This window comes from Protopterus annectens, chromosome 12.part0 (genome assembly GCF_019279795.1).
Source record: "Protopterus annectens isolate FY-2018-M chromosome 12.part0, PAN1.0, whole genome shotgun sequence".
Classification (NCBI taxonomy): domain Eukaryota; kingdom Metazoa; phylum Chordata; order Ceratodontiformes; family Protopteridae; genus Protopterus; species Protopterus annectens.
Genome location: NC_056746.1, coordinates 404,427,672 through 404,441,334, shown reverse-complemented (window position 1 = coordinate 404,441,334; position 13,663 = coordinate 404,427,672). Strand labels below are relative to the sequence as shown.

General features: G+C 41.3%; 1 protein-coding gene across 1 annotated transcript in view; it reads left to right on the top strand.

The window, feature by feature from the left end:
* LDAF1 (lipid droplet assembly factor 1) overlaps positions 1–13,663 on the top strand; it is a 218,101-nt gene that overhangs the window by 77,592 nt on the left and 126,846 nt on the right. The window contains exon 3 of the mRNA XM_044089510.1: positions 6,292–6,460. Coding sequence (XP_043945445.1) covers positions 6,292–6,460 — 169 coding nt within the window. The remainder of the gene's footprint in view (positions 1–6,291; positions 6,461–13,663) is intronic.

Below are 13,663 nucleotides of genomic sequence, written 5' to 3'. Positions count from 1 at the left end.
GTATGGGTATGAATCCTTCAAGTTTAGGCAAACTAGAAAGGCTTGTGGAGGGTTGAAAAGAAGTAGAGTTTACAAAGAGAGCATTTTGAAAGGTGGCACTTCCAAAAAAGTGTTGAGGTGAGAGAAATCTGGTATGGACCAGAAAGAGTCTTGAATAAAAACTTTTCCTTGGACTGTTCTAGATGGGGGGTAAGGTGGGCCTGATTAGGTGGAGGTGAACAAATTCCATTCAATTAGAGAAGCTCCCCCCAAGACATTTTTAACCATGTCTTATATTAAGCCTCCTATCTGTTTGAAGAGATGAATTTCCAAGCTTGGAGGGAGAGAGTAAACTTCCTGGCCAAGGTAGTTTCTGGACTGAGGGAGGGCAGTGGCGGATTGTGCTACTGGACTGCACCCCTCAACCTTGGGTGCAGGTAGCAAGAACCTGAATTCCCTACCCACCACTGCTTGTGAAAAGCATTCAACTTTTTTCCTCATATTTTTGTTCTGTTATTTTCCTCATAAAATCTGTGGTTTTCTGGTTTTCATACATTAGAATTTCATACTTCATATTCTTCATAAAGTACATGCTAACACAAAACATTTTATTCTAGCAATTTTCTAAGTTTATAAGATCAATATTTAACATTTGTCCCTATTTTTGAGGCTGTATTCCCCCATTATTGGCTTTGTCCAGATGTTTTTTGCTAAGAGGTTGAGAGCTATGGTGAGAACTGAATTCACTAAATGATAGCTATTTAAGTTTCAGTCTTTCTGTCTTTCAAGAAACAGCTGATTTGGCATAGTGGTATGTTACTCTGATTGTAGTGCACAGTGTCTTGGGTTCAAGGCTTGGCAGTGAAATGCATGGCAGTAGCACAGCATTTTATTCTAGCAACTTTCCAAGGTTATAAAAGCAATGTTTAAAGTGTGTCCCTGTTTTTTGTGCTTTTGTCCCCTCCCCCACTAAATTTTGGCTTTTTCCAGATTTCTTGTGTTCATGTGCTGCAGAGTTGAGCGTCAGGTGGATTTTACAAGGAGCTAAGAGCTTCAGGGGAAGACCAGTTTAGTGCTGCTTATGCTGAGTCTGCTTGCATTGTTTACAGCACAACAGGTAGTGTACTTGCTTTTGATGCAGAAGGCTGTGGGTTCTACTCCCACAGTATGTAGATGTATTACTGTTTTTTACTTTTAAAGGAGGTGGATGCTGCAGTCCTGAGAATGTCCTCTTTGGAGGCGATACCTAGTAACGATCAACCTGTTATCAGTTTGCCATCCATTCCCTATTGCAATATTACTAGCTTATCATTTTTTTTTTTAATGTAACATGGGCAATTTATTCCTCAAGGGCAACATACACTTTATTTGTAGATGAAACAATGAAATATAAAGTTGTTTGCTAGCAGCAACCTCTTCATTAGTTACAGATCTCTTTAATGTGGAATTATTTAGATGACTTTTATTTCTGCAGAGATTGTGCATATTTACTGATACTGGTGAATTGTAGAAGTCTGAGTAGACTTCTATGATGGACATTTTCTGAATTGGGCAGTTTTATCTTTATTGGTGCATGTATTTTGTTTCATTGTTTACTAGAAAAATGTTCAAAACAATACATTTAAAATGCTGCTAACAACTGTACTGTATTATACAAGGAATATAATTTAATACAGTCAGGAAGGTGTATCAAAGAACACATGTACGTTTTGTGTGCAAGAAGCCTATGATTTGAAAACAGCCCAAAGTTTAATCTTTATCTGCCACTGGCCAGATGTATTTTCTTTGAATGTGGGGTTAAATGCTGTTTCAATTAATGTGATTTTCAAGGGCAGAGAAGTTTTAATGCCAAGTCTATTTTCATTATGAGACTGCATTCTTTTTTGTTTAGCAGATGTCTATTAGTGCTGTGCTGTAAAATGTAAAATAAAACTTTTAAATGAAATTCAAATAATCATAGAAGTAAAGTAGTATGCACATTACAATGGTAAATGGGGTGAAATAGCCAAGTAATGGGACATGATTTTGTGAGGGAGGAAGGGTGGCAAACTCAGACAGCCCCGGCTGAACAATACCTCTCAACTGTCCAGATATTTCACAGAATGAATAGATTTTTGCTTCTTATTTTTGGTTTATTCCTCATAAAATGTGTGGTTTTCTGGCAAATGGGTTAGGAATGAAGTCACTAAATAATGACTGACATTGAGTGTCAGACTTCATACCCTTCAAAAAAATGCATGCTAAAGCAAGACCTGTTGTTCTATCAACTGTCTAAGTTTATATAACAGCAATTTTTAGTACTGTCTGTATGTTCCCTCAATATATTTGGCCTTGTCCAAATTTCTTGCATTGAGGTCAAGAGGTACGTGCAGATAAATCACTTTATAGAATTAGGTATATCCAGACCTCTCAACTGTCCCCGACTTTGGCTCAAAATGTTGCTCTCCCCCTAATAATCCTTCCACAAAATGGCAATTTTGGAAAAAAATGTAGAGGGTTTACAATTAAGAAATAATTGTAATGATCAGAGTTATAGATTACTTTTATTTCAGAAATGTATACAGAGTCTCTTATTTTGTCAGCTGCTCAAAAACTAACAGTACTAATATTAAAAAGTGTCCCTTCTTTTGACAAGTTCCCAGCTGTATTGTGTGGCTATTTTATACTTTTGGATCACATTTTTTCATAAAATTGTGGTTTTCTGGCAAATTAGTTGCAAATCATTAAAGACTGAAGTTAGAAAATAGTGACCGACATTTGAGTTTCAGATGTCTTACCCTTCAGAAAATGTATACTAATGCAAGACCTACCATTCTATTATCTTTCTAAATTTATAAGAGCACTATTTAAAATTGTCCTTATTTTTGGCCCTTTGTCCCACTTCTGTTTATGGTTTTGTCCAGATTTTTTGCTCTTAGGTTGAGAGGTATGTGTCAGGGCCATCACCATCAGCCAGAGACATTTCTAGTTATGACAGGTTTGTTGCAACCCACTCCCCCATGTAGTGACTGTAGATGTGTCAAAGCAAGGCAAGGAGCAGTTATGCAGCGTAGGTTTGCAGAGTACCCCCCCCCATCCAAAGTAAACACAAGTACTACAGTGACTTTTCATCTATCCTTGATTTTGCAGAATGTTCTGGTTTTCTGTCATGTTTATACTGTTGATTTATGATAATGATTATTCAGAAAATGCATGTTGTTGCAGTGCCTATTGTTCTTTGTTTAAGTAGCAATGCTTTAATGACCATCAGGTAAGCTTGTCTGAGATTATAAGATGCAAGTAAGCTGTAATAAGCATACTGTTAAAAAATTACCAACATTGAAAGCCTTTTTGTTGTTGCCATGCAGAGAATATTTACTTAACTAGATAAGGTATAATAAGCCTTAGGTGTTGAAATGCATATGACAGTATTTGTAATAAAGGGCAGGATTACAGTATTTTCAGAAGGTCACTACATTTGTTGGGAAACTTGCAGTTGTCTTTGTAGGCTTTACCAGTAAACTAAACAGAATGCCATTCTGTCACTTGTGGTCCATAACCTGTGCAGTAATCCTTTAAGCAATTTATCTTGAGCTTGTTTTTTGTTTGCTGTTCATTTTTTACTTTGATCATGTTTTCCCCATGAAACAAGTAAATAGTTGTTGTCAGGCAGCAGGTCATTTTTGGATAAAACCTTTTTACAAGTGGGTGTATCACAGACATTGCTACTTTCAGCATGTTACTTGGTACATTTGTAAAGCTGAATATAAATTATAATTAGAACTACAGTGCAAGAAGTGGTTTGAGTTGAGTGCTGCTTGTTTTTTTGTACTTGATTTTGACTGGCATTCCAGTAATGTATTTAAAAACGAAGTTATTTTTTCATGCCTCACCTTTTTGTTTCCACCTAGATGTTAAGTAAGCTGTCATGTAGCCAATGCATTGAAATATTTATTTTCTTCATTTCATTTTGTCTTGATTGGACTGTCATAATGCCAGTTTGGCACCCAGGGCAGCATATTTAAAGTCCCAGTTTTTGTGGTTTTGAGCATAGCCCCTCCACTTTCTAGTTGGTCACACCCCTTCCCATTGGCCCCACCCATTCAACTGTCTCCTGCAGCCACCCTTTGATTTAAAGTCACCAGCTGCCACTGGGGGAGGGCATAAGATAGTCAGACTCAGACGGATGCTAATTTATTTGGAAAAGGAGTTTTTCCAGATTTGGGGTCCCTGGTAGGCTTTCCAGAATCTTTTCTTGGGCTGTTTCCTCCCTTGTGGATATGGTTTTTCTGCTTTTAGACAGAGGAAGTGGGTTTGGAAGGATGTTTTCTTTGATATCTGGGGACAGAAGTGAGAACATAGTTTTAAAATGCTGCATTATTTTACCCTCCTGTAGAGTTTTGTAAAGCTCAGCTGCAGTAGGGCCAAACAAAAGGTCCCTATGAAGAGGAAAATTCAAAAGCTTGGCCTGGGTATCCTCTGGTAGGGAATGGAGGTGAAGTCAAGCATATCTGCAGTTGACAGAACCAATAGCTGCGGTGCTGGGGGAAACATCTGCAGCATCATAACTGCATTTTATAGTATGTCTGGATACTTGTGTAGCTTGACTGAGCACCCTAACAAAACTCAAGACGTCTGTCAGGGCACTAAACCATCATTAACCATGTACATTTTCCCTAACAATGATTTTCGGTATGCCCTCTGGTCCCTCTGAAATTATCACCTCAGATTTCCCCTTCTTTACAGTCATGGTACTCTTATCACATGTGCGGGAAGCAGACACCATACCGGCCTCCAGCAGGGTTGTATATGAAAAGGAATTGGACATACCATGTCTTCCTGCTGCATTTCAGTGGGAAAATGCAAATCAGACTGGGCAGCTGAAGATTCAGGCCCAGATTTTGTGGATCTTCCTTTTGGGTGCAATTGGGACATCTGAGGCCAAGGGTCCTGCCATCTTAGTTTGTGCGAGGAGGATCTGACATGGGATCTCTAAGTATTTAAGGAAGAATGTCTGGTATTGTTAGTTTTTGGGACAAATGATTGACAGATACTGCAATTTCTGTAATCGTGTTCACCCCCTAAACAATATAGACACTGCTCGTGTAGGCCTTTTATAAGGTATCCACCTATGACAATCACACTTCCTCCATTAGCTGAGATTTAACAACTCTTTTTATATAAGATAATAAAATAGAAAGTTCCCCAATGGAACACTTATCTGGTTAAGTGCAGGCAATTGGTAGCAGTGACTACAATGCTGTTAGCAGACAGACGAGAGAAGATCCTGCATTTGGACTGGCAGAAAAAGTCTGAGAATCTTGCACTCATGCATCCATTTATGTATCCTTATGCCCACAGACTGAGGTTGTACACCAGATCTATGGAGCATCGGGCAGATTCTGGCTTAGGTGTACACCTTCTGGATGTGACGTTACTTTGGGCAGGGTAGCCCATCAGTATTGGAATTGCTGCAACAGTGATCCAAGGAAGGACATCCTGTCATCCTGTTTTACTTCTTTTATAATAATGCAAGAACCCTTGACTGATGCCCATTCAAAATGGTTTTGATTTGTTTTTTATTTTGTAAGAAATGAAGATAAAATTAAAAATCCCCAATCAATGTAAACTGTCATATGTTTGCCAGGGTTGTTATTGTGCAGTGATGTGCACTGCACTGGACCCTAGCCCATTTCTGTTGGTTCTAAACTAGCAGTATGCTTCTGTTTCACTTAGCATAGCATGATTGTGTTGACATAAAGAGACTATGCATATTTTATGCCTTTTTTGTAGCTAGCACCTTTCAATCTCGCGTACCTCTTTTCCTATACTGTCACATACTCGAGGCTTTGTGGAGGTCTTCGTCCGCAGCTCATTTGTGTAATCTTTTCTATTTGTTCACTACTCTTTTTCATGAAAAGGTACTTTTCATTTGTAAGTTGAACTTCATACTCTCAGTCTAGTAGTTGTGTTCTTGCCTTCCTTCTCTTCCTTCTCCTTAAGCTGTAACCCTTCACACTGACCTACTTTGTGTTTTCTTTCTTGAGTTTCCTCACGTGAGAATAGATTTTGCTCCCCTGACATACACTTTGATTTTCTTTGTTGAGCTAGTAGCCTTCCTTTGTACCACACTGAGTAAATCTTCATTTCTCCACGTGAACACTAAATTAAACACAGAGAGAGGCCCAGCAGATCATGCTGAAACTGTATATTTCTTTCCTAAAGTGTAAGGTGCCTTTCTCGTATAGAGTTGCATTTATAATTGCATTTATTATGTTACTGCTGGTGTTATTTCATGTAAACATTTTTTTTCCCTTTTTGGTTTGGTTTCAGGTTGTGGCCTTTCTTAACTCTCCTGTGGGGCAGTACCTTAATGGTCAGCCATTCATTGCTTTGTGTCTACTAGTCTTTATTGGCATGTCAGTCTTCCCTCTTGGAGTGTTCCTGTCCTTTTCCATCATCACAGCTGCAATTGCATGTACTGCGTTTATTGTAACGGAAGGTAAGTACAGTGAAACTTTTTTCATCCGACATGTTTTGCAAAACTGATTATCTTATAAAAATAGTGACTGGGTAAACAACATTTGAACTTATTTTTCTACGTATAGAATCAAAAAACATCACATGCATGTTGACAGCTGCTGAGCTTCAGTGTACACCAAGTGATACATTTTTTGTCTCCATTTAAATCTATGGAAGCTTACTGTTTTATGTTGTATAATCCTATTCCACATAATACCATATTGAATGTTTGTTTGTCGCTGTGTTATCTGAGCTAGTCCCATGTAGTCCAAGTCTTTACATGAGCAGCACTGAGAAAAAAAGGTTTCTGATGTTAATTGTGCAACACAAAAGTGTTACTGGTGCAGGTGGTAACATCTGTAGGCATCACAGGATTTGTAGCCTCCCCAAAAAAAAAAATGAAACCATCCACTGGCCAAATTAATTTGTTACTATAGGAGGTATATTAAAGTTCTTCATGTGTACAGCATTTGGAATCTGTGGTGCAGAAAAGCACCAACAAGTTGTTGTAGTACTGATGCATCAATACTGTGATAACTTTCCCAGATGAACTTATTGCAGAAGCAATAGTGCACAAGCAGCACTGAGCAGCAGATTTGTATTTCGTTTGGAAGTGTTTGAACTCAGAAGCTCAGAGATGTTGTAAGATACTAAAAGTCTAGTTCTACGTCTGCATCTGTCACTCTGTCTCCATCTACCTACTTTTCGATTTTTGCCAGAAATGGACTTGGCCAGTGTTTTTAAACTGCAGACACTGTGGATGTGATGTCATATATACATCTGTAATTTGGTATTGCATTGGTGCTCAGGCAGAAATTAAAATAAATATATATTTTTTTATATGTGTAAAACCTTTGATGTGAAGTTGTTCTGTCTCGCCATTCATTCTTACAGATGAGTTCAGAGCCAGCTAACTACAAAGCTCGAGGTCTTCAGACAGCTTGAGGCCATGTCCCTATCCCATGATGCACCTTGGGTTACCCCCAATCTAGTTTGCTGCTGCAACAGATCGGAGGTTTTCTCATAGCTTGGGCCAGTATAGTTTTTTCTTCTAGAAAAAGTTTATCTTTGCAAACTTTATTAATAGTTTTTTCAATTTAATAACTTTAAAAACTTTTGAATTGGTGTGTAGCTTAACTTCTGATAGTCTTTTTATAGCCTTGTCGGCCTTCGTTTATTAGGCCTTTATTAACTCCCTTCCTCTTTGGTGTGCCTTTTTATAGCTTAGAAGACTGTTAAGTAGTTTAGAAGTGTGTTTTAGCAGACGTTTATAGCTTATTAGAGTGTGTTTCTAGAACTTTAACAGTTAGATTCTGTTTAGTATTATAGAGCCCATTTGTTTTTTAAGGGGTGCTTACTATTTAAAATACTTGTGTGTTCATTGAATTTGTTGAACACGTGTGTGTGTGTGTGTGTGTGTGTGTGTGTGTGTGTGTGTGTGTGTGCGTGTGTTTGATATACGTTTATCACAGGTTTTCTTGTGTGCATTTAGCTATCTCTCATGGCTGACCAGGATAAGGAGAAACAATCCAAGTCTGGGTTTACAAAATGTCCAAAGTATGGACAGAAAATGTCTGACTGTTGGTCATGTTAATTCCGTTTATTGTTTGGGTGCTTTGCACTTGCAAGAGAGTTGCTCCATCTGCCATTCTTTTAGTAGCCATGTACTACATGAAAGAAACAAAGTTAATTGACAGAGGGCTATTAAAGTCATCCCTTCAATTAGCTTTGGGTGACCATGATAAAGCTAGTAAATTCTCCAAATCTTCCAAGTCCTTTAAGTCTTCATCATCAGAACAGAGAGTTGTGGATCCAACAAAATCAAAAAAGCCTTTGTCATTGGCTCCACAGCCTTCGAAGCCGAGCATCTTATCCTTTTGGAACCGGTCCCCAGTCCTGGAACCGTTCTCTGCAGTATTAAAGTCACCAGTCTTACAGTCGGTACCACCATCGATCCATTCATCTCGGTCCACAATAAGCCTGATTTGGATGTGGATCGTTGGTGCAGAAGTTGTTACAGGCACTGGTGTTTGCAAAATTTTTATCAGCTCTGACCCAAATGGTTTCGGAACCGAAAACTGTTCCTCTATCTGCTTCTTTTCCTCCCCCAAGCCATACCGGTCCGTTGGAGCCAGAGGAGTTGGACCTGATGATTGTGGAGCTTCGAAACCAATGCCTGCTCCAGTGCCATTGGTTCCGATTATTCAGACTTCCTCGATGCCTATCGAGGAGTCTAGGAGCTGACACTCGCCGGTCGGGTTCGGGGAGGATAGCCGGACCAACCTTTCAGTTCTGGCTATGCCTTTTGGGGCTTCAGCTCGGATGAGTTTGGCTCCTACCTCTGGATCGGAGCCCACTGTTCCGGTGCACAGGGAATCATCTGTCTCTTCAGATCCAGTGGTTCCTTCCCACCTGAGCAGAGGTGCTTTTGAGGCCAAGAGGAGAGTAATGTCCCCCAGGACATCCACAACTTCAGGACCAACTACCTCTTCCCTAAAAGCGCCTGTGTCTACTTCTGCCTCACAGATCCCTTTGAAGCGTAGAGTCCCTGAGCCTCAGGCCCCACTGGGTGGTCCCTGCTCTTCCGAGACCTCACCAGAAGCTCCCACTGATGAGATTCCCAGGAAGAGAATTTGCAAGAGGAAGCATCTAGACTCCCCGCAAAAGTCTATCACATCTGACGCTGACTTAGATGAATCGGAAGGGTCCCCATGGTCCCCCTCTGAAGATATCTCATTTGCAGATATCTTGGAAATCTAAAGCAGAGGGGTGGCTGGAAGCCCACCAACCCTACTGAGGATGAGTCTGTCCTCCCGAAAGCTTTTGAGTCTCAGCCCTCCACCTCTTGAGTGTCTCTGCCCTTCGATGAGCATATGGAGCTGGTCTCACTAAGGGCATGGGAGACTGTGGACACCATGGAACCCTGTCCGTAGGAGACCCAATAAATTTAGTTCTGCCCCTCACGATAAGACCTTTCTCACTAAGGGAGTGCCTGTTGATGCCATGGTGGTGGCAGCAGCCACCAAAAAGGAGATGTTGGAAATTTCTTCCTCTGTCCATCCTCCTAACAGAGACTCTAGGATCATGGATAGATACGGGAAGCACATGTTTAGTTCAGTGACTTTTTCCATGCGTTCAGTGAACTACCTCACACATTTCACACGACTGCAAAGAGATCTCATAAAAGAGCTTGGAGATACTCTACAGGGTACGGTAGCTGAGGGAGCTACAGACAAGGTTGCGTCCCAGCTTGCTACCCTTAATTCTATAGTAAACTTTTCCATGAGTCTGATTTTATCTGCAGCTGATGGAACGAGCAGGGTAGCGGGTACAGGAATTTCTCTTAGGAGACACTCCTGGATGCGCTTATGTTCCTTTGTGAAGCCCTTTAACTCATCCTTTGTCAACACCCCTTTTGATGGCTCATCTCTTTTCGGGCCCAAAGTTAAGGAAACTCTCTGACCAGGTGTGATCAGGAAAGAAAGACTCTGTCTGCCATCGGAGTCCATTTTTCCACCCCTACTAGACCCTACCCCAAGGGTCAAAAGAGAGGAAAGATGTGATTACGAAAAGCCCAAGGAGCCTTTCTGGACACAGGTGGTGAACCTCCTCCAGGGGCAGAGGAGGGGGTTACTAATGGAAGATGCCACCCTCTTGGCTGAGGGGGTCCACAAAACCAGGGAGACGGAGACCAGTTCTATGGGAAGCCCTACCAGTGCTCCTGAAAGGAGGTCTGACTGTCCTACTCTGGAGGCAGTCAGGAGTCGCTTATCTTTGTATCCAGATGCCTCTCCTCCCCCCTTGATAAAAATCCTGGACATTCCACACAGTTACAGGGAACAAGCAACAGTCGAGGTCCAAAGGTTGCTAGAAAAAAGGGTCATCCAACCAGTCCAAGCAGACCAGATAGGATCCAGAACTCCGTCAAGATCTTTTGAGTTCCAAAAAAGACAGGGGATTGGAGACCTATTTTGGACCTCAGCAGACTAAACAGATTTGTCAAGAAAGAGAAGTTCTGGATGGCCACGCTACAGTCGATACTTCCCTTCTTAGGGAAAGACAATTTAGATCTCCAGGATGCATACTACCACATAAAAATAGCCAGACCATCCAGGGATCATCTGCGCTTCTGGCTGGGAGCCAATCACTACCCGTTTTGAGCCATGGCCTTTGGTCTCACTACAGCCCCCAGAGGGTTCACCAAATGTATGGCAGTGGTCACGGCTCACCTGAGGCGTTTGGGATTCCAGGTGTTTCCATACTTAGATAATTGGCTCCTCACCGCCACCACCAGGCATCAGCTTATACAAGCCAGGGACACCACACTTTTCTTTGCAATCAACTGGGGATTACCATAAACTGCTTTGTCGCCATCACAACATATCATTTTTATCTGTGCAGATTTGGACACCACCACTTTAAAACTTCCTTTAGAAAGGATATCAATACTTCATCAGCAAATTCTGAATGTCATTTCCAGAGACAAAGTGCCAGCCTCAGAAGTGCTAAAATTGTTGGGTATGATGTCAGCTACAGTAATAGCAATTCCATTGGGTCATGTGCACATGCAGCTTCTGCAATGGCTTCTGTTAACGCAATGGCCTTATCAAGAGCTCCCAATGTCACATCTCATTATTCTAACAAACACATGCAAAAAGGATCTTCGGTGGTGGTTGACCTCTCTCCAAGTAACGATAGGTTGTCCTTTTATCCTGCCCTCACCATCGGCCACAGTGACCACAGATGCTTTCCTGATTGGGTGGGGGGGGGGCACATTTTCAGGGAAGAACAGCCCAAGGCACATGGTCCAAACAAGAGATACGCCTGCATATCAATGTCCTGGAAGTGAGAGCGGTACTCTAGGCAGTGCAGTACTTTCAGGACTCTCTCTCCCTCTGGGGACCATTGTGATTCAGATGGACAACATGTCGGTAGTCTGGTACTTAAACAAACAAGGAGGAACCAGGTCATATCCCCTTTGTCGAGAGGCCCTAAGAGTGTGGCAGTGGGTTACATCCACCCAGCGCTTTCTGATAGCAATGCACATCCCGGGGAAATCCAACGTGATTGCAGACAAACTGAGCAGAACAATTTTGTTGCCTCATGAGTGGTCCCTTAAAAAAAATAGCGGAAAGAATATTCCACAAATGGGGCCAGCCTTGCTGTGATCTCTTTGCATCCCCCGTGAACACAAAATGCAGAAGCTACTTTGCCATAATTCCCCCTCCGGGAGATTCCCCAAGGGACGCACTCATGCACGATTGTCCTCCGGGTCTCCTTTATCATTTCCACCAATTCCCCTGATACCCAAAGTATTACAGAAAGCCAAAGCCCTGGGAAGGGCCATCATTCTAATAGTCCCTCCATTGGCCTTGTCAGATTTGGTTCCCCTTCCTTCATCCTCATCTGTTGGAAGAGCCTTGGATTGTAAATCCAGTTCCAGACCTTCTGATGCATTCGTCGGGGGCTCTTCATCACTCCCTTCAGTCCCTAAAATTGATAGCTTGGCTGCTCCAATTCCCAGCATAGCCAGGTTCCATAACCTCTCAAACGAAATGCAATATATCTTAATATCCTCTCATAAATGCTCTGTTTGGAAGTTGTACCTCAGCAAATGGAAGACATTTTCCATATGGACTTCTCAGAATAACATTCACCCTTACCCAGCTTCTAGTTCCTCTATATTAGAATTTTTGACTATGCTTTTCAACAAAGGAGTGGCAACAGCTACAACTTGTGTGCAGCTTGCTGCCATCTCTAATTTTCATCTTGGTACTGAGGGCTTTAACATAATGTTGCACAAGCTATCCAGAGCCTTTCTCAAAGGGATTTTCCACCTTAGACCACCAGTTAAATCCCCTTATACCCCCTGGAACCTAAATTTTATGCTCTCGCGTATTATTCTCCCACCGTTAGAGCCAGCTTCTTCATGTGATTTGAAATTTTTGTCTTGGAAAACTATCTTTTTAATAGCCATCACATCTGCTCGAAGAGTCTCAGCACTACAAGCCTTGTCCATAAAACCTCCGTATTTGGTTTTCCATGCCAACAGAGTTTCACTGCAAACAAATCCTTCATTCTTACCTAAAGTTTGTACTGAAGCTAACCTTAACCAAACTATAGATTTATCAGTGTTTTTCCTCAAACACACCAACAATTTGGATTGTATGCTGCACAAACTTGATGTTCACAGACAGCTCAGATTTTACCTAGATAATACCAAATAATTCAGAAGATTTGAACAACTTTGTTTCCTTTTCAGATTCTAGAAAAGGTATGCCTGAGGCAAAAACAACCCTATCAAAATGTTTACCTGATTGCATCACTTTCACTTACTCAGCTGCCAATTTACCTCTACAACACAAAATTAAGGCTCATTCAACCAGAGCTGTGTCCTCATCTGTTGCATTTTCAGCTAGGCTATCAATAAACAATATTTGTGCAGCAGCCACTTAGTTAAAGCCTCATACCTTTATTACTCATTACAAAGTCGATAAGGCCTCCAGGGACAGGTCCTCCTTTGGTTCTACTGTCCTGAGAAAAATACTCCCATGAGCCACTCGAGAAAGATGGTGCTTGGGACGCTCCCCATCTGCAAGAATGAACGTCGAGATAGAACAAATTCACATAAAGAAGTTATGTACTTACCATAATGTTCCATGTGAGTTGTTCATCACGCCTTCATTCTTACTTCCCACCCTCCTACCCCCTCCATGTTTTTTCGAGAACCAAGATAAAAATGATTTGTTATGGTTGATTTGTATTTCCTATGGTTTTTACCTTAAAAAGTGACAGAATGGCATATGGTATTATTAGAGGCAGCAAACAAGATTTGAGGTAACTCAAGGTGCATCATAGGATAGGGACTTGGCCTCGAGCTGTCTGAAGACCTTGAGCTTTGTAGCTGGCCGGCTCCAAACTCATCTGTAAGAATGAAGGTGAGTTGAGCAACTCGCATGGAATGGTATGGTGAGTACATAACTTCTTTTTTTTTTTATTTTTGTTCCACTTGTAATAGAAGGGAAGCCATGTTTTTTGAATGACAAAATCAAAATATAATTGAGTGCAATCATATTTGGATGGAACTGTGACAATTTTTGCAGGGGTGTTGAATGTGTGCTTATCAGACCAGGTTGCATGTTTTTATCTTATGCTGCCTGGGTTTAGTGGACACATTCACTAC